The sequence below is a fragment of the Acipenser ruthenus genome, chromosome 10 (genome assembly GCF_902713425.1).
Source record: "Acipenser ruthenus chromosome 10, fAciRut3.2 maternal haplotype, whole genome shotgun sequence".
Lineage (NCBI taxonomy): Eukaryota > Metazoa > Chordata > Actinopteri > Acipenseriformes > Acipenseridae > Acipenser > Acipenser ruthenus.
This window is the reverse complement of record NC_081198.1, coordinates 11829635-11850910: the sequence shown is the minus strand read 5'-3', so window position 1 is coordinate 11850910 and position 21276 is coordinate 11829635. Positions and strand designations below refer to the sequence as shown.

At 38.4% G+C, this 21276-nt stretch overlaps 1 protein-coding gene across 1 annotated transcript; it reads left to right on the top strand.

The window, feature by feature from the left end:
• The first annotated feature begins 4861 nt into the window (after nt 1-4861).
• Nucleotides 4862-20151, top strand: LOC117412243 (laminin subunit gamma-2-like). The gene is made up of 22 exons (XM_034020429.3): nt 4862-5030; nt 9275-9445; nt 10110-10230; nt 10506-10642; nt 10907-11029; nt 11154-11343; nt 11464-11576; nt 11827-12042; nt 12143-12316; nt 12431-12676; nt 12934-13073; nt 14263-14419; nt 15645-15850; nt 16088-16167; nt 16403-16540; nt 16831-16975; nt 17159-17308; nt 17555-17669; nt 18212-18411; nt 18920-19078; nt 19434-19533; nt 19633-20151. Exons 1-22 carry the CDS (start codon nt 4952-4954, stop codon nt 19884-19886), a joined length of 3414 nt encoding a protein of 1137 aa, XP_033876320.2. The 5' UTR covers nt 4862-4951; the 3' UTR covers nt 19887-20151.
• The last annotated feature ends 1125 nt before the right edge of the window (nt 20152-21276 follow it).

The following is a 21276-nucleotide window of genomic DNA, read 5'->3' as shown; positions in this document are numbered from 1 at the left end:
ACTAACCATGCAGCCAGTGTGATCGCCAGAGATTGAACCACAAACACCCTGCAAGAAAAACAATGAATCACTGTCGCTAGACATAACCACATTATTTGTCTGCTGTGTGTATCATGCACACAGAAATACCATTCAAATATTCACAGAGCAAGTATGAGATAAAGGGTCTTGCAAAATCCTTATTGCCACACCTGACTACTGTTGTCTAAATTTAACGAAAGCTATATAATATTATTCATTTTCATTTTTATCTAATAGGAAAGATACGTAATACATGCACAGGAGTAATTACATGGGGGGAGCGGGGGACATGTCCCCCTCATTTTTTCAACGACGGGGAAATGTCCACTTTACATTGCAACAGTACTAAAACTTGTATTACTCGAGACCCACTAGGACTCAGCAGAAACACCAGTCAACTGAGGCAGTGTTGGAGCGCAATGTATTATGGGTGATCTCAAGCAGAGAGGAGAAAGCGTAAACTGGTAGTAAAGAACTGTTTCTACAAGTTTTTTTTCTTTTTTCTTTTCATTGTGACATTTATCCATCATGATACCATTTCCAATGTCTATGGTCTCACTATACTATAAAAAAAATGATATTGTGAAATACCCCCCCCCCCCCCCAATCTTTACTTTTAATTGTATTACATGCTTAGAAACAATGCATAGCCACTGATTATTTCTCAAATATTCATACTATTTTGTGAATGCACATTACATTAAACCTAATATCCCTCCTTTGAAATGCTTGTAGTAGTCTTGGAGAAATGCTATTTAAAAGCTGGATTTTTCTGACAACAGCCAGTAAGGCTCAGCCAACAGGAAGTTGAATCATGGAACGGAGTGATTCAGCTCACTACACATGGAGATAGACCTGTAGTTACCTGTCTAACTAGCAGAATTCACTAAATTTCACCAATAAAACTATTGGTTAATAAAACTATTGGTTAATAAAACAGCGAGTGTGTTTGATTGGTGTATGGTGTCTCACTGTGACAATTATTAAATCACTTCCCGTAATTGCTTTGAGCTGATTCAGTTTTAAGTGTACAACAGTTTCAGTTTCAATAAAAAATAAAATATCTATCTGCATGTTCTGCCTGCTGTGCTGCAGGTACCCCGCATTCTGTTGAGCTCTCCTGCAAAATGACATTGCAGTGCACTAGAAACCCACAAGGCTGCTTAGAAAAGCCAGTGGCAACATTTCTTTTCTTTAAGGTCCTTATTTGAGAATTGTCCCAATAATCTGGTTAGAGACATATCATTTTTATCTGGCTTGCATGCACTCAGCATTGGTTATGTTTGCCTTCTGATGTGCATTATTCCCCTGTTTATATGGCTACATTCATTCAATCAAAAAAAGGATGATCAAAGCAGAGAATTAAATGGGGGGTCATAAAGTGAAGATTTTTAGACGACAAGCCGAACTCTGCCATTGTCCCATGCTGATATAGTCTGAAATAGAATGTCACATGGCCCCAACGCACACTGGAGCTGTGCTTTGACATAGTTTATATTCAAATAACCAATCTTTTATAGCAGTGATGACCCAAAAAAAACTAAGAAATAACTTACCCAACTTTTATTTTCACATGTTTCTGAAATGGTAACAAAAAGGCCAATCCCTACAGTAGCGTGTGTCAGCAGTGTGTGAAATAACAGTACAACGTTCCTACTGTAAATGAAGCAGTGTTGAGGAAGAAAAGGGTTATAAAATGTATTTCAGCATTCAGAGATCTAAGAATTCAGGTCTAAAGTGCTCAACATCCAAGCCTTGCCAGTACAGTACATTGGCTCTGAACAAGGCAAACAGCCAGTTATAGTTTCCAACTGCCGAAGGTTCTGTATTTAATTGTAGTAAATGCAACTAGGCATGGAATATCTACAGGTTTGTTTTGAGTACCCACCCTAGATTGTTCAAATGAATAACTAGGAGCATTAGCAGAATTCTCAAAACCTTTGAAGTTTTCAATCAAAATTGTATGTGTTTTTGAAATGTATGTAACTGTCACATCTGCGCTTGTTATGTAATGGTACTATGACAACCAAATGATGTATCATTCCAAATTCTAGTTGTCTGTTCTATAGTTATTTTCTCCAGTTGTGAAAGCTTGTTATTCAGTGTAACCTCTGTGGATGTATACTGTGAAAGTATGTCTGCTAAAGTGTTATTAGCAGCACTGTCATGACACACTCATCTCTAGATCAGAAATGATTCATGCAACCGGTTAAGAAGTCACCTCTATCGAGTCTGTTGGTGTTTAACCGCAGTTTATTTCAATTGTCTGTAAACTCCAAAACTGCTTTCCTTCCAAGGAGGACTGAATAAAATGGCCTCAGCAGGCACCTATACCTTATAGAGTCGGTCCCCAAACCGAATACTATGGGTGCAAAATCTAATGACATTATATTAAACTTAGGTAAGAAAATAATCAATATCGGAGAATTGAGATTCATTTGCTATAGATATATTTGGTATCTGATTCATGTAGCAATTAAGAGCAGGTGATTGAGAGCATGTACCAGGTGTTATGCTCTCTTTTTCATGACTGACTTCTATGTCTTGTAAATCCTGATGAAGGTGCATGGCACTGCAACGTTGATTTGACTTGTTCACTTTTTAATCTTGATGTTGCACAAATATAAGTTAAAAATATTTTGGTGAACAAATACTGAGTGCGGATACCCTTTGTTGTGTGTGTGTATATATTGTGAGATGGCAGGCAGGGGGTTAAAACCTCTCTGCAGAAAAAACATGTGCGGAATGCACATTTGTCTTGTTTAATTGTTTTGTTAATTGTTTTGTTTAATTGTTTAATTGTTTTATTATTAATCATTACCTGCACCTGGCTACTATTGAAAATTGGAGCCAGGTGCAAGGTTTAAAAGGAGAGCAGTCAGTCTGCTCTGGGTGGCTGCTGAAGAGGGCAGAGGTTCGACTGTGCTGGTGTGTGGGTACAGCCGTAATTAAAAGAAAAAGTAGTGTGAAGCCTTTTTTGCGTGTGCTGTTTTGTTTGTTTTGTTACAGGTAAACAGCTTAGCTGTCCTGTTTAATTTAGGTTCCTGTTTTGTTTTAGTTAGTGCTCAAAGAGAGCTAGGTGTTTGTTTTGTTTATTTTGTTTTTGTGTTTTCATTAAAAATAGCGCAACCGCGCTTCAAAAATCCATTTCTGTGTGTTGGGTCAGTGTTTTTAAAGGGGCAACGAACCGCATAGAGGTGTGAGTCTTTCACTATATATATATATATATATATATATATATATATATACTTAGTATATCCAGCAGTGGATTTCAGTGAGTGGCAAGGTACCTGGACTTTACTCCAAAGTGAAGGGTCTGAAAGAGTAAGCTGCCTATAGTATGATCTCAACAACGCATCAGGAATCCCCAGGAGTACTGTCTGCTTTTGCTTTGCTCATTACTTTACAAACTGCATTGCAATCATTCATAATGTCCTTTGCGTTGGGTCTTGCATTATAATGTTCCAGAGTTCTCTCAAGTGGCAATTAAATGACTTAAAACAGGATAGCCCACAATTGGGATTTATGCAGTACTGTAACATTAAAGTGCTATTTCCAAGGGGGCCCTGCGGTGTGTTTTAATTTCAGTAGTTTCAAAGGAGCAAAGGGTTTATAGGTCTAATGAAGGATTACCACAAGCAAATTGCGGTAGTGTGTGATTAGCATCTCTGTAATTGTGTCCTGAATTATAACTGTAACAGATAGTTTTGCTCAAATAGCATGCTTAGATAGGCAGTAACATAGATATATGTATCATTGCTAAAATATTGCTTTAATCCAGACATGTAACTACAGCTGTGGCCAAAAGTTTAGCAATTAAAAAAACAGCAACTATATGAACATTATTTAGATCAACAAAACTACAAAACGTATTGCAAAAGTCTACCGGAAGCCATAATAGTACAGTATTTCATGTTAGATTTTGAAATGTCACATTTTTCAATTTTTTTCAGGTTTCGTTAAGTATATGGAAAACTACAAAGCAGTATGGAATTAAATATGTTAACATAAAATTATTCAACAGGTTTCATTCGACTTTATGAAGCAAAATTAGTTAACTCTATAGAATGATGCAAAACGTTTGGCCATAGCTGTACAATTTGAGATCACTATAATACATTTTAATCTCTAGGTATACTGCAATCGGACTAATATACATATTATTTGAATTGTAGTTAATTTATATGGAAATTAATTTTTTTTTTTTAAATTACCGATACTCTACTTGATCTATGTTTTTGACATGGAAAAAAATTGTGACACTTTAACATAATACCTGCACATTTATATGAAATCGAATTGAGTGTTACATGAATAGCACCTTATTCCTATAGAATTTCCATGGATTGTAACCATTAGCTTAAAATGTTTTCTAAAAGAGAATATTTCAGTCCATGCAATACTTGCTACTAGGAGGTTGGCATGAATTCAGAAGTAATAGAAGGTACGTAATAACAAAACTATAAAACACCATGTTTACTATGTATTTATAAAAGAAAAGAAACTGCAAATGACTGATTTAAATCGAAGAAAGAGGAGCATTATCTCACAACAGGCAAACAGAATTCCAAACCCTTTTCTAGAGGCAGAGTCTCTCTCTCTCTCTCCAATAGTGTAGTTTGATAGAAATTCTGCAGAAGATGTTTCAGAGTTTTACCAGTTTATAGCTAAAGTGTGTTGATAATGTTACTGTTTATGGAGCAACAGGGCTTGATGTTTATTCATGAGTGAATAAACTGAGAGTACTGTCTGGAGGTGATGAGTCAACATTCATCAGAAGGAGGGAGTTGATATAAACCAACACCTGGGGAAGCCAAACATTTTAATAAGGTGGCTCTGATCTACCTGGAGTTAACAAACACGCTTACTAATAATCTGCCTCACCTTTCCTCAGATTTGCTACAAGACTCTTCATCTCAGGAGGACTGCAATGTGGTCTGCGTTGACATTATGGTCTGGAATCTTCTTATTCAGCCTGCCTGTTGTACATGGTACCTTTAGATATGGATGTAAGTGTACGATATATTATTCTATGCTTTATTATATTGATTGAGCAATATGACCATTTCTCATTTTTAAATTAGCTCAGAAATGTTTTAAACAAAAATGTTAAACAATATAATCTTTGTTAATTTGATGGACAGATAGATGAGAAAACTAATAAATTTTTTTTAAAAGTTTTCATTTAACAGAAATACAGCAACTGTACAGTATATAATCGCTTGGTGGTATTACACAGACACAGATATAGTAGCTATAGGAATAAATATTACGGCATAAAAAGGGGCAGACAAACTGGTAACTGTTTAGTGGATTCTGGGCTGATTCATTTTTAAACTTTTCCTGATCAAGCCTATTTATCCTGCAGCTATGTTGTAGATTCACTATTATTATTTAGTTAGTAAAAGTATTCTGTTAGAGAAATTACTAAATAGGGCCCTTAATGTCATAATTTCACCTGGGACCTTTTCTCAGTCAAGTGTATGATGGTAATATTCAATTGAAACTATATATATATATATATATATATATATATATATATATATATATATATATATATATATATATCCCGTGCTTTACTAAAATAGCAAACATAAACTGTCATAATTCTACTAAAGGTTAACCCAAGAATGTCTCAACTGCTAGTACAGTACAGAAACAAAACCAATTACTAGTAATGCGGATTAAATCTGTGTACAACATTTTATGTGAAAAAAGAATAATCTTTGATTCTACACTCCTTAATGAGCTCTGAGCGGAGCATCGCTGTGTGATTATGCTTCAGTTCTAGATGGCAGACAGCGTTTGTCAGTGTCATTCGTTTTAGAAGATAAACAATGCCATCTCATAACTTTTATGTTAATGTGAAGCCTGGTGTAACTAGTTCTAATCCAGTGGGCAGAACAGCAGCCTCTAGTTCTGTTGACCTTACAGTAGATTGATTCAGCTGTAATGTTAGTTAAAATTAGGTTAGGCCTACGAGGGTACTTTTCAGATAAGATATCTATTATGGTATTTTATTTTTATTTTTTGGTAAAGTTAACTACTAATATTTACCAGAATCAGCTGTGTAGGAAAATATAAGGTCTTAGTTCAATATTAGACTAGCCTTGGAAGTGTATGTACAAAGCTGCAATAAACTTCATTTGTTGTGCACAATTTCCACTAAACTGTTCACATCAATGCAGGAAATGAGAAAAAAAAAAAAAACTTACTGATAAGGCTGATGATGCAGTTATGAGTGTCAGTCACAGGCTGTCTGGGATAAAGAATAGACAGATAATTGTTCACCCCTCATTCACAGACACCTTTGAATTTGAGATAAGGATTTCAAGGTTTCAGTTTTGGTATTTAAGTGTAAGTTTTAAAACTGTTAAATTAAGACTGGTTTAGAACCCCAGTACAGTATATACCAAAAAGAAACTAAATCAGATCTTCAGTATTGTGAATCCACTCTAGTGTATGTATGGTGAATAAAACTGAAAATCGCAATGCAGCTTTCTCTGCCTTTTGAAAGTTGCCATTTTGGTCATGTCAGTTCTGTGATGCAGTAGTGGTTCATATTTAAATTTCTAATTATTTTTTGTAATTTGTATTCCCACACTTACATTGTCTTCAGTGATTTTCCATTGAAGAAGACAATAATTCAGTGCTCCAAGAAACCTTCCTGGAATTCCAGATTTTCAGAAATACAAAATAATGACATGCATATTGGGTTGTTTTACTTTAATCAATTCAAAACCTCATACATTTTACATATTTAACCACAAATTACCAAACTCTGAAAATGTCATACCAGTAACTGCTCTCTTAAAAGACATAAAAATGTTTGTTCAAGTATAGAAATGTTGGCAGTGGTTTTGGTGTCATCAGTTTGGGAGACAGAATCAGACAAAGACTGTAGGGCTGAGCAAGGATTAACAGGCCCAAAAAGTCTGTTTACATAATCAGATAACACTGTTACATGATGTCAGCAACACCTTGTTTGACCCTAAACATTCGTTATTCTGTAGGGAAGAAAAGGTTCATTGATCTTTGGGTTAGCTTGATAACAGAAATTAGACAAGCTCAGGTTTAAAACCCCAGCTGCAGGCCTATACCTACGAAAGAAGGATCCTCTTAACTCCTGCATTATGGGTAACTGTCTACTGGAAAGAACATAAGAAAGTTTACAAACGAGAGGAGGCCATTCCGCCCATCTTGCTCGTTTGGTTGTTAGTAGCTTATTGATCCCAGAATCTCATCAAGCAGCTTCTTGAAGGATCCCAGGGTGTCAGCTTCAACAACATTACTGAGGAGTTGGTTCCAGACCCTCACAATTCTCTGTGTAGAAAAGTGCCTCCTATTTTCTGTTCTGAATGCCCCTTTAGGCATTGTTAGGATACGAGGCTTTGGCTTTAGCAGAAACTCACTTCACTTTGAAGCTTGAACAAGCTCTTTATGATACATCTTCATAAAAAAGCAAAGGTTTTTCGGAACATCTCGTACTGCTGCAGAAAACAGGTCACCCCTGTGCTGGAGGGCTTGAGACCCGAAACCTGACACACTCCCCAATGTTAGGACTTTAAATCATACTTGTCTTTAAAGGCTTTAGGTACAAGTATTGTTGTATATGGTTGAAGCATACCAGAAAATAATGAAATTTAAAATACTCATTATTATTGAGAAATGGTCACAATCAAATTTACTGAATTGTCAGACTGTAAAAGTATGCGATTATTTTAGTGTTCATGTTTCTCCTTATCGTTAAAGTAATTAAGACTCAGTTCAGTTTGGATTGGTTAGTCTGATTTTGTAAAACAGGCACTTACTCATCATTGAAAGCAGCATGTTGTCGCTGAATCTTATTAGAGCTAAACATAAGGTAGTTTAAGACTGGTGCTAATCAGGGTTTGCAGGGAAACCAGCCAAGATTCTGAGACTTGTTTCATAATCATATACCATTTAATCATTCACTATTATTTCACTGAAATAACAGGATGAGGCGCAATGTTTACTTTGCAGACACCCATAGACAAGACACTGAGTGACCTCACCAAGTCATCTGTGCTCAGACCTGCATCAACCTGTGTGTGGTCTCTCTGAAGGAGCTTTACCAGTTCAGTCATGCAGCATGTTGGGAGGGTATAACTCACTGTGGGCAGGAAGAGATCTCTTCCTTTGATACCAATGACCAGAAATGGCACAAAGTAATTACAGAATACACCTGTAAGCCCTATGAACACTTACAGCTCCTAAAAACAAGAAACTACCAAAAACACTTAGCTTTTAAAAAAACTCCCTCCTCTACAGTACCTTCCAATATATCTGTAACCCACTAGCCTCATGCATGCTTGAAATAAAGAGCAAATTGAATATTGATATTCGTTTTTTAACAGAGTGGGTGGATAAACCCATATTTCTGTCTATTGTATCTTTTGCAGCAGTATCTGCTGTACTGTACTGTGTGTTTACAGATTTTATTAAATTTTTACTACTTTGTTTAAAACAATAGACATAAAGCCCACATAAATGTTTACTTAGTGGTATTATTAGTGTTAATTAGCACCACCAGCTGCATCTGCAAAACTATAAATTGGGTTAACCAACAGTAAGAGCATCTAAAACACCAGTGCAGCCTTCCTCAGCATATACTGTCAAAGCTATACTTGTACAGTAAGTGCTTCAGGTAAATTGAAAATGAAATCACAGGAAGTGGGATGTTCCAAATGGAATTCTATTTTTGTTACGTGTGAAGAGATGCTTCACATTTGAGGCATGTGTGTTGTGGTTTTGTTCTACTAGATGATAAGTGACATCATAGATTCAACATTTTGCAACAATAAGATTCATTTGTGAAGTGGTTCGAAGATTTGCAGTTGGCTCTGTGTTATTGGCAGGTTAATGGGGCCTCACACGAGAGAGGAACCTCCCCCTAAGCAGTTCAGTATTATTGTTTACAGTAGTAAAGCTTTGTAAAATAACAGGGAAACATGGTAAAGCAGAGGCATGCATAGTGAACCATGTGACAAAGCATAAGCAGGCACTATTGCAGGTACATGCTATTACCAACTAAGAAACATATTCTATTTACAGTATTAGAAACTTTAACAATACATTGTGGCACGAGTTACTGTTGGCTTTTATTATTTCTAATAATTTATATTGTGAAGCAGCTGTCACCTCGCTGTGCAGTTCAATAGTTACTAGAAAGCCCTGTGAAGCTCTCCTGTTCTTCTAACTGCTGAATCTCTGTGTGTGCTTTTTCCTTTAGCTGACTGTAAGTGCAATGGCAAGGCTTCCCACTGTACATACGACCCCCAGGGATATATCTGTTTGAACTGCATTGATAACACTGATGGGCGCAACTGTGAAAAGTGTAAGAGCGGGTTCTTCCGTCAGAGGCCTGAAGACCGGTGCGAGTCATGCCGCTGCAACACTATGGGTATGTGAGGGACCAATGTTTGCAGGAACCCAAAGTTAATAATTATTTAATTTCTTATAGCTTTACCAATGCTCATTTTTATTTGATATGCTCAAAATGAATGCAGTTTTAAATTTAGTGATAATGTAACTTTATATGATACCCAACCTCCAGTAAAGGCATCCTGCAAACTAATGATTGCTTTGCATAATAAAACACACACACACTCGCACACAGTATTTGTGCATACCTCTTTGCAGAAGATCATCAAAGAGCCCAGTTAATTAACTAGCTCCCAGATTCCCTCCCCTGGGAAGGAAGGTGGTGTTAAACCATGCTATTATAGTTTAGGTCAACTGACCTCTGCTCTTTGTATCTCTAGCCATAAGCATCTCATGTAAATGCTTTTCTTGCTTCATCACACGCTTCAAGCTGAGGAAGGTGCTTCAAATCTCAGTTTCTAAAGTTGGACGTTTTCTAACGTCTCATATTTTATTAAGGTACATTTAATTACACTACTTTCAATAAACAATTCACTTAAAGTACTTTGAAAGCATGGAGAAGCTGTCAGGGTGCAGGTTGCTGGTAGTTTAGTGTGGCAGCACAATTACCACAGAGTGGGTATGCTCCATATTTCCATATCTCTAGCACTCTCCTCATTAAATTGAAATGTCTCTGACTTTAGGATCCCTGAGCGCTCAGTGTGATAATTACGGACGTTGCAGCTGCAAACCAGGAGTGATGGGTGATAAGTGTGATCGCTGTCAGTCCGGGAGCGCTCTTACAAAAGCTGGGTGTGGTGGCAGGTAAGACAAGCAATTCAGCATTGGAAAGAGCAAGAATCCCTCATACAAAGTGATTTGCAGAAATTACACAGTAACTAGATAGAAACTAAATTGTAACCAATCATATACATTGATGAGTGTTCATGGAAACTAAGATTATCCTTCCCAAAAGACCTAAATAAATAGTAAATACAAATATAATATCAACAGTTTAAACTGGTGAGCAAGCTATTACTGGGGAAGGACTGTAGACCTACAAAGAGGCTTCTGTAAACATGATTTCATTTTTTTCACAGATGTCGGTCACGTGCCAATGGCTTGGGAGCAGGTAACCCCACAGAGTGCATTGCGTGTTTCTGCTATGGGCATTCTTCCGATTGTACCTTTGCAGAGGGGTACAGCACTCACAGCATCACCTCCACCTTCGACAATGGTAAGCTTCATTTCAACTCTGTCTACAGGTTTTCCAACAGAAAGACTGAGCACAGCATGATCCCTGTGAAGGTAAAGCCTGGTACCTAATTCATGTACCTTGTATTCTCTGTTGTAGGTGGACCAGATGGTCTGCATTATAGTGATTCAGAATGACTTTAATAATATTTGTATTTTGTTGTTTCAGTTTGACTAGTGTTGTATTGTAATGAATTGTTGGAAGTTTCTTGCTCTTATTATAATTTTCAACTTCTCTTATGTATAGATCTCGATGGATGGCGAGCTTCTTTCAAAAGTGGTTCCCAAGTGCAGTTCCGCTGGTCCCCTAAGAACCGCGATGTTTTCATAACATCCATGGACAACAATCCTGTCTACCTGCTGGCTCCAGGTAGGTACTGTAAAGGATTTGAGGGGGCTGATGGGTATTAAATCATGTTCTTACGTTATCTCATGTAGTTCCTAAGATTAACCTTTAGATAAAATGTTTGCTATAACTCTTGACTTTCTTATAGACTCGTTTTTGGGGAAACAGGCGCTGAGCTATGGGCAGAACCTCTCCTTCTCGTTCAGGGTGGGTCAAGGAGGACGGCGGCCATCCCCAGAAGACGTGGTGCTGGAGGGAGCAGGGCTGAGGGTGGCAGCTCCCCTGGCAGACCTGGGAACAATCCTGCCCTGCGGCAAGATGAGTGCCTACACCTTTAGGTGAGTGCCAGTCCATGTGCTTTTTGGTCATTTGTTGAATGTTAATTATTTTTTTGTTGGGATTCTTTGTCATTTTGTATAACCCACTTATTGTATTGAAATTTCTTCTTAATATTATAGGCTTGATGAACAACCAGGCAGTAAATGGAGTCCACGACTCAGCGCATTAGAATTTCACAAACTGCTGAATAACTTGACTGCCATTAAGATTCGAGGCACCTATGGGGAAAAGAGTAAGTCTGCTTTATTGCATTTAGTTTGTTGAAAAGGAAGGTATTTTATGGTATTTGTGAAAATGTTAAAAAGATAAGCGATAAGCCTTGTATTTCAGTCATGAAATGAAATGTTGTAATGTATTTGAATCTTCAATGACATACAAAACACAGGACAAAAACGCAAAACAATCATTGACTAAAAGCACCGGTACACTGGGAGCACCTATTTGTTACATCCCCCATAAAGACTTTCCCTTGCTTGTTTCAGGCTATGGATACCTTGACAATGTGAGTCTGGAGTCAGCCCGTCGCGGTGCCGGAGCCCCTGCCTCCTGGGTTGAGAAGTGCAGCTGTCCCATGGGCTACCGGGGTCAGTTCTGCCAGGAATGCGCTCCAGGGTACCGGAGAGACTCTCCTAGCAGCGGGTCTTTCAGTGCCTGTGTACCCTGTAACTGCCGGGGAGGCACCTGCGACCAAGACACTGGTAAGACAGCATGCTACCAAACCTGGTGGATTTCATCTCGCTACGGTATAAACTGCTTGGTGTGAGTACGGTACTGACTGTATCTGTGTTGATGTTTTAGGAGACTGTTACTCTGGAGACGAGACCCCGGTTGTCCAGTGTCCAGCTGGTACCTACAACAGCCCGCAGGACCCCAGAACCTGCCTGCGTTGCCCCTGTGCCCCAGGAGTCAGCTGCGTCGTCGCTCCAGGCACCCTAAAAGTGGAATGTGTTGGGTGCCCTGTGGGAATGACAGGTAAGCACCACAGTTATTTATTGAAAATAGAGCTGGACTTTCAATATAATATGGTCCAGAATTACAAAAGCCTCACTGAGTCCTAATTTCTGGAGTGCCTTGTGTACTTGACAGGCTCCCGATGTGAGATGTGTGAAGATGGTTACTACGGTGACCCCCTGGGTGAGCGCGGTCCCTCCCGGCCTTGTCAGCGCTGCCGGTGCAATGACAACATCGACCCCAACACTGTGGGCAACTGCGATCGTTTGAGCGGGGAGTGCCTCAGGTGCCTCTACAACACTGCCGGCTTCCACTGCGAGCAGTGCCGTGAGGGCTTCTACAGGAGCACCTCCATCCTCAACCCTGCCGAGCGCTGCACACGTAAGAGGCCGTGCATTCAGCCTTCATTATAGTATACTGTAGGGAAAACACACAGCTTCTACTAGAGGTTATTGCTTTATTTTATAGCAATATTCAATAAAACCTCATCTTCAGGAGGTCAGTGGAGTTGTGTGCCTCTTAGCAGAAACTAGTTGTATGAGTCACAGTGTAAAGCCAGAGAAACACAATCAATAAACAGGTAACTCAGTTGTATGTAAAACAGGAAATGTTAATTCCCTCACTTGTTCTGTCTACAGCATGTAACTGCAACCCTCTGGGCTCAGAGTCGCCACAGTGCAGCAAGAATGGCCAGTGTCAATGTAAAGAAGGACATGAAGGAACAAAGTGCGAACAAAAAACAGTTTGCCCATCCTGCTACAGCCAAGTGAAATACGGGGTAGGCCATCATGTTCACCATCAATACAGATTACAGTTTATTACAGTGTTTTTCAAAAATTACAGTATTTGGTAAAAGCTTGGAGTCATAGAGGCTGAACTAGACCTTTGTGTATCGCATACAACAAGAGTGTGTACAGCGGGAGCCAAAAATATATAGGCCCAATTGAAGCAAGGGCAAAGGCATATTTTCTAAGAAGAATGTAGTTGCTAAAAGGAATAGTTCAGATGTTGTTTTGGGTAGTTTTAGGTGTTGTATTCCATTTCAGTCCTGAAAATGTTCCTTTTACTTTTCACTTAAAAATTGGGCCCTGTTTGTACAGCTGGTATGTAAAATGGATTTAAACTTCAATCATTAACAGTGTATCTGTTTGGTTTTAATTTATCACTGTTTGGGGTATTTCATGTGAAAGTAAGTAATTGGGCTCTAGACCCGGTCGGTGTTGTCTGTGCAGCTTTATTTACCATTCTGCCACAGCTAGAGCTCACTTAGGGTTTCTCTTGTTACCTCTTTGCCCCTGGTCCTTGCTGATAACTCAGTGGGCACTATTTCTGTAAAGGGTTTATAATGTATAGAACTCATTTTATAGTAAATTGATACTGTTCAAGCAGTACAGCAATGGTATGATTCTACTGTCATTTTAATACACTATGACAGACAAGTTATTATGCATTCCCTTGCTAGAAATAAAACTTAAGCATTATGCATCAAAAGTGTGAGTGGGTTATTAAAGCATGGTATCTCTTAAAAACATGACTTTGTTTGTATATGGCAGAAGATACTATTCTTACTTAATGTTTCATAATCAGGGAATACATTTATATTTTCGATGCAAGAGCTGTCATGTTAGTGGCTATCCCCTAGCTAACGTTGCATTGAGTAGATTTGAAAACAAAGTGGGGTTATTGCAGATATCAATCAAATAAAGACAGAGGCAAACACCTATTTCTATAATGTAGCCAGGGGCTTTATTTCTCATATATCAATTTTGAAGTTGTTATAAAGGTTTGTCTTTCATTTTTAACTGCCGTTATTGTGCGCTTTAGAATATTATTATCATCTATGTTCTTGTTTTAGTGTCTGTGCTTTTCAAAGGCTTTTAAAGAGTAGGGTCTGTATGGAAGGTGTAGTAGAAAACTGAACAAGGACTATAATGCCCAGGTGTGCTAACCCCCGGTTTTGTGTGTAGATGGAGAGGCATTTGCTGAAGCTGAAGGATACGGAAGCTCTGTTTCGAAGAATTGATACCAGCCGTGCCCCCTTCTCTGAGATGGAGGTGGAGAAGGCCATCAAAGAGGCTGAAAAAAACATTGCAGACCTACAGAGAGACACAGACCAATTATCAGGTATGGGGAGTTCAACAGGAGCAGCAAAGCACTCCATACACCTCGTTCAGTCTTTAAAACAGATGGATGATTTTACAATCATCCATACCCTAAAGAACAACGCTGAACCAGCAGACCTTATAAAACCCACACTAGGCACTCTAAAAGAAATACCCTTCTGCATTCTGATTTTAAAAATATGATAGCCACTACAATTCTGTATATTTAACTATATATCATCTTATAAAAGTAATACCCATCCACAGGAAGCATTACCTTGCAGACAAATTGATCCATGCAGTGATTAGAGTCAGTTACTGCAGGCAATGCCTTTTGCATTGGATAGTATTGCTTAATTACTGTATTTCACAGGCTGTGTATACATGAAAAAAAACAATCATTTCTAACTCATGAGGGCAGGTAGATCTGTGTTTATTCTGCACAAATAAAGACATTGCCACAGCTCTGGGGTTCAGGCTACCGTGTGACAGAAGGTGCAGTGATTGGGGAGAATCCTTCCTCTAAGGCAATAGAGGGACAAAACTAAAATCTAAAGGATTGCACAAGTTAGTGTTTGCGCATAAAAACACCATCCTCATCAACAACAAATAAAATAATCCATATAGCAATTCGTTCTCCCATTCACAATTGTATATCATTAATGGATCATCAAAAAATAATGAATACTGTTACAAATGATATGTTATGGTTCTTAAATGCAAATATATTGTTAGCAGCATTTCATACAAATGAACACCCCTCTATTGGTCCTGTGGTGAATCACTGGTGTTTAAAACAGCATCAGATTACTGCAAATATTGTAAAGCATTTGTAGATGCTGTATCACATGGAAAATCACTTTTATGCATTACCGTTAAGCAAAAAGCATGTGCTATAAAGAGTATATAAATAATAATAATGAGTTTCATTATGTTTACGAAAGCCTGCAAACCATATAAAGTATACTTGTCCTATTAAAACCTTGCACCTGTCGCATAGATAAGGACTCCAATCTCCTGAAGAAGCTGCTGATGAGATTCTGGGATCAATAAGCTACTAATAACCAAACGAGCAAGATGGGCCGAATGGCCTCTTCTCGTTTGTAAACTTTCTTATGTTCTTATGAAATCATACATATTTCCCAACGAGATTATAACAGCTAAGACTAAGGTGCTGCACCATGCCTCTTTGTTTAACATAAATTAATTGCTATCTTTTTTTTTTTTTTTCCTGATGCATTGTATAGGTTCTGACAGAGCGCTTCTCAGTCACTTGGCTGGTATAAGTAACACACAGTCCACTCAGTCAAGAAACCTGGATGGTGTTTCCCGGACAGTGGATGGGATGAAGGCGCTGGCTCAGCAGTATCAGTACCAGGTTGACACGGTCAAGGGGCTGATCAGCAGTGCCAGACAGACCGTGGACAAGGCCAAAGTGGAGATGAGACAAGTGGTAAATACTCAGCTAAGCTACTGACTCATCAGCTGCAGAAAGAAGGTTACTAAACTAGATCAGTGTTACAATCATACAATATGTGGGTGTAATGCTGGTAAGATTAGTTAGAATTGCATATCTGCATGTTGTCTTCCATTTAAATATATACTGCTGTATGTTTTTTGTTAAGACACATGAATTAAGACACGTGAGTGCAGTTATTGAATTATTTATTTATTTTACAATTTTCTTCAGGAACTTCCATCTGCGGACGCTGGGACAGGCACAAACAGCCTCTCAGGCTTGGCACATGAGGCAACCACATTAGCAGACAGGTAATTCAGATTCTTTTGCAATTACGAAACTTAGGTCAGAGTAAAAAGCATAACTATCTGAACTATATTTCCACTTGTGATAATCACTCCATATGGGGTTGGGGACAGTGGGATTGCAACATCTACCCTGCAGCTTAGTTGTACAGTAGCAGACTAATAGAGCAACTGTTAATACGACAGGTCTTCAGAAGGTCTTCACAGTACATATATAACCTGTCCACATGTGCTTTTGCAGACACCGCACTGAGGCCGAAGGAATCGAGCGAGCAGCTAAAACCAGCAGCACCTCTGCAAATGAAGCCTATCAACTGATGCAGTCAGTGATCAATGGGGAGAACAAGGTGGCCAGCAGCATTCAGGATCTGAACACAATGTGAGTGCCTCTGTGTCTTTGGACCTCCATTGACATGCCTGCAAATACTGTTTCCTACCTCGAAGATAGGGAGGCCATGTGAACCTGATAAACTTGCTCATGAAATCACAAATGACAGATATACTTTCAGTGAGGCTCCCCAGAATATTCAGTCTTTTATATAACTATAAAAAGTTAGTGAAACATAGATTTGGACTTTACTAGTCAAATTATTTCCAATAAAATAGGTAAGGTGTGTGTATATGTGTGAAAGGATATGGGCTAATGCAGTCTGCTTGTGTCTTTCTTAGGTATAACAGAGATATAGCCACAGTCAACGACCTGGAAAACCAGGCTGCCAGGCTGAGCTCTGCTGCTGAAAGGGCAAGCCGTTTGGCGACAGAGACCTTTAGGGATCTCTCTGGGTTTCAGATGATTAACCCCAGCTCTCTGCAGGTATGTGTCTATGTTCAGTGTTTTTGTGCTCATCAAATTAAACCACCATATCGAACCAAATACTGCAGCAATGAACCTGAGAGACATTTATGTAAAACACTGCATGTGCAGTTGCATTAAGAGGCAAACACAAGCCCTTTAATCAATTCAGTGTATAAACTCCTATTTTTGTTTAAATTTCAGAACGAGATGAAAAGGCTCACTCAGGAGGCTAAGATCTTGCAACCCAATGCAGAGGGAAAGCTCTCCAGTATTCAGAAATTAAACCAAGAGGTGACGGCAGATGAGAATGAAGCCACGAAACTGCTGGCCAAAGGGATATCTGACCAGCAGGTAAGTGTTCTCTGAACACTCTACTGCAGCTGCAGGACAGATATGTTCTGAATGCCCTTACACAATTATTCAATACAATCTGACAGATGGTGCATGCTATTCTAGTGGTTTACACATGGTACTAAACCTAACCCATACCATAATGCATGAGCATAGTTTTTAGTTCATAATATAAAAAGAAAATGACTGCATCAACCACGATCCTAACATTCTGCTTACTTATTTGTATTATTACTTTGATTGCAGCTTGGAGATCAGCTCCTAGCAAGAGCAAATGTTGCCAAGGCTGAGGCCTTGAGGGCACTGAACGACGGGCAGGCTAACCTAGGAAAGGTGGAGGATGTCCTGGCCAAGCTTCAAGGTGAGAAGCGGATACTAGTAACCTTTAAATTATGGATCTGACATAGTGGAGTTAATATAATATCGTATAAGAAATTATTTATAACCCTTTAATCACACATTTATTTTTAATGTATTTACTTATTTTACCAATTTGTTATAAAGGCTTTGTTGGTGTTTTTTTTTTTTAATAATAATAATAAAAAAGTTTTTTACAACATTCTAACACAGCTAAATGTACTCAAGACTTTATCAAAGCTAATATGACCCTTGTTATTCTGTGATTGACACAGCCTTTATGAAACCAACTGGGGAACTGCTTCAGCTGCTCATCAGTTGCAGACTTGCATTTATTGTGTACACTTTATTTTACTTGACTGCCTCTCCCAAATAGATTTCCCAAGCAGGGGTCGACAAAATGAATGTACCTGCAGACAGTCAACAAACCAAATGTGGTTCTCCTTTTCTTCCTTCCTTTTCATTTCTGAAAAAAAGATATTATCAGAGTATGTAAGCCTCTAAATTCTGCAACCAGACCTAATCACTTGGGATATTTTTCAATAGGATTCAATGGACAGCTAAATCAAAATAAGAAGGAAGCTGAAGACGCGATGAATAAAATCCCTTTCATTAGAGGTCTTGTTCGAGAGGCCACACAGACAAACAACCAGGCAGAGACGGTACTGGGGAATGCAGACAAAGATGTGACCAAGGCGATTCAAAACGCAAGAGACGCCGGGGACATAGCTGAAAAAACGGGCACGGTAAGGAGCGAATCACTGAGGAAGTGGGGAATTCACAGAGAAACAAACAAAACAAAAACAACAGATTCAGGCCATCACTGCATTTACTGGCCTGACAATGCTTTAGAATACAGTCCTTTGACATTATCTATCCACAACCAAGCAACAACAATATAATGCAATGAAACATACAAAACTCTCTGCTTCTGCAGCACAAAGACTTATACAGAATAGTGATGTCACAATCCCAAACCAGCGACAATCACGGAATTGGCGTCCAAGGTACAATAAGAATGTTTGCTGTAAGTTAGATTGAGTTAAAGAATCAGATGAAGTTTACAGTGGTTTGGTAGGTGATACATTGTTCAAAATAAGGATCACAAAACAATTAATACATGTTTAACAATCTAATTTCATCTCTAAGATAGAAATTGCTTTGCAGCATTATAATGTACCTGTATTATTATCTATGTTTTCTGTATACAAATAATTTCAATACTAATAACTTACTTTTATTTTTTTTTTACAGGAATCACAAAACTCTCAATTAAAATGGAATCGATTGTTCAATAATGTTTTGACGTTAGACAACGACCTAAATGGCTTGAAGCAGGCAACGTTAAACGTTCAGGATCGTTTGGCCACAGCAGAAAATAATGCAAACCAGGATGCAGAGGCCGTGAAACAGGTACAGAGAGTTTGTTTTATCCAAAGCTTAATCGACTACAGAATGACAATGAAGAGCTCTTAGTATGTTTGTTAGCGATATAGAATGATCCATTATTCTGTGTGTGTCCCAGTCTATACTACAATCATACACTTCCAGAAATATTTGTCATTTTATAGTAACACAGTGCCCTCTAGTGTTAACTTACTTCCACCCCCATTCCAGTCCCTCCTAGATCAATAATAGACCGTATGCCCAAACACCATAACTACCATGCTGTTGATCTTTATTACCTGTTACCTGTATAACAGGGCCAGGCCAACAGTCAAAAGAAAAGAACACAAAGATAATTAAACACTAGAATGTTTTGTTTTAGGCTTCAAAGGAGGCAACTGCAGCTTATGACAGTGCAGTACAAACTAAAGGAGCTGTTGGAGATACACTGTCCATCATCAGAAACCTGCTCAATCTACTTGGTATGTATTTTCAAAAAATGTTTAATAATATATATGCAGTGCTTAAATCAAAATGTCCTCATTCCATTGCCTTGGTTTGTTTCTTCTTGTTCCTCTCAGACCAGCCAGGCAGTGTAGATGAAGGCAGACTGAAGCAGCTGGAAGGGTCGATAGCAGACAGTATGGAGAAAGTGGAGAGTCAGCTGAAACCCAGAATGGCAGACCTGGAATTAATGGAGGCCAGACAGCAACAGAGAATTACTGCCCTCACCACTGACATTGACAACATCTTAAACGACATTCAAAACCTGGAAGAGATTCAGGATAAAATCCCTAAGGGATGCTACAACACTGCGCCCATAGAGCGACCCTAATTATCTATTTATTCAAGACTCAAATGGTTTCATATAATTCTGTCATTTACTCATGTAAATGAATATTCTCATCTAGTTCGCCAATACGTTCCAATGTAAGTTTTTGGCTCAAAGTTGAACCTTACCCTCCTTTGTTGTGCACTGCAATGAAATGGTGTTTGACTGTTTAAATATAATTTGTAAATGCGTATAATTTATGTTGATAAGTAATATGTCTGGGCACTTTAATGATGCTGGTGAAATGTGTATAATACCAGTAAAAGTTACTTTTTATTTTATACTTGTTGCTATTTATTTGTGTTGTCTTATTTTCCACTAAGGTTTTTGAAAATGTCCCATTGCATGACTTGAATACCAATGCCCATTTTTCCTTTAAAACACATGATGAGCTAATGAGCACAGCATAGTCCACTGCTCACTCATGATTTGTCTTTCTGACTTAGAAAAGCACAGCCCGGATTACTGTTAACATTGCATAAACGTGAACAGAATGTGTGAATTATCCACTTGGGAGTCCTGCAGAGTAGATGCTGAATTTCGCATGTTATCAAATCAGGTAAAAATCGATTTTAATGAATAAAGACTTGATTAATTCTTAAAATATCAATAAATAAACATCAAATTAGAGAATTACAACTTCATAATAGATCATAGTTTTTACATCCCTACAGCATCAGGTTTCGTTTATATAAATAGAATTCAAGTAGAGAGAGACATGGTTGGTGTCAATAAATGATCCCACACAGTGTTTCCCAGCAATGCTAGAAACACATAAATATAGAATAACATTTGCCCAGCATCATCTGTATCTCCTGAGTTGTATGTAGCAATAATGAGTTGTATCTGGCACACTCCCAGCTCTGGAGCTCACTATTAAAAAGTGAGCTGAACAAACTACAGAAAAATACAAACAAACTAATTTACTAAACTCTTCCAACATAGGAGCTGCTTTTTCAAATCGACTGGTGCTCTGCATGTTTTGACACCAACATTCTGTATGAATGGTAGCCCAGCTCAGTCTGTGTGTTGATGATGTACAGTATGCATTCCACCAGCAGTTACAATGTAAGAGCAGGAACTATTGGTATCCAGTTATTAACGTTCTGTAACATGGTTAGGTGTCTAAAATTCTACCAAAATTAGAATTAGAATATCTGTCCAGCCTCAGGCATGAGATCTAATACTATCAGGCAACTCAACACAACATTGCTTTGAGCCTTTAGGACTGATAGCAGGATGCTTTGGCAATTGCATTTTGCAGGGGCTTTTTTTTCAGAACACACTCTCCTGTGATGCAGAAACCCAATGCTGATGATGGTGAATATGGAGCTGATTGCATTGCTTTTCCATTTGGTTTCCCATTCAACACCTATAGCAGGAATGAGACTTG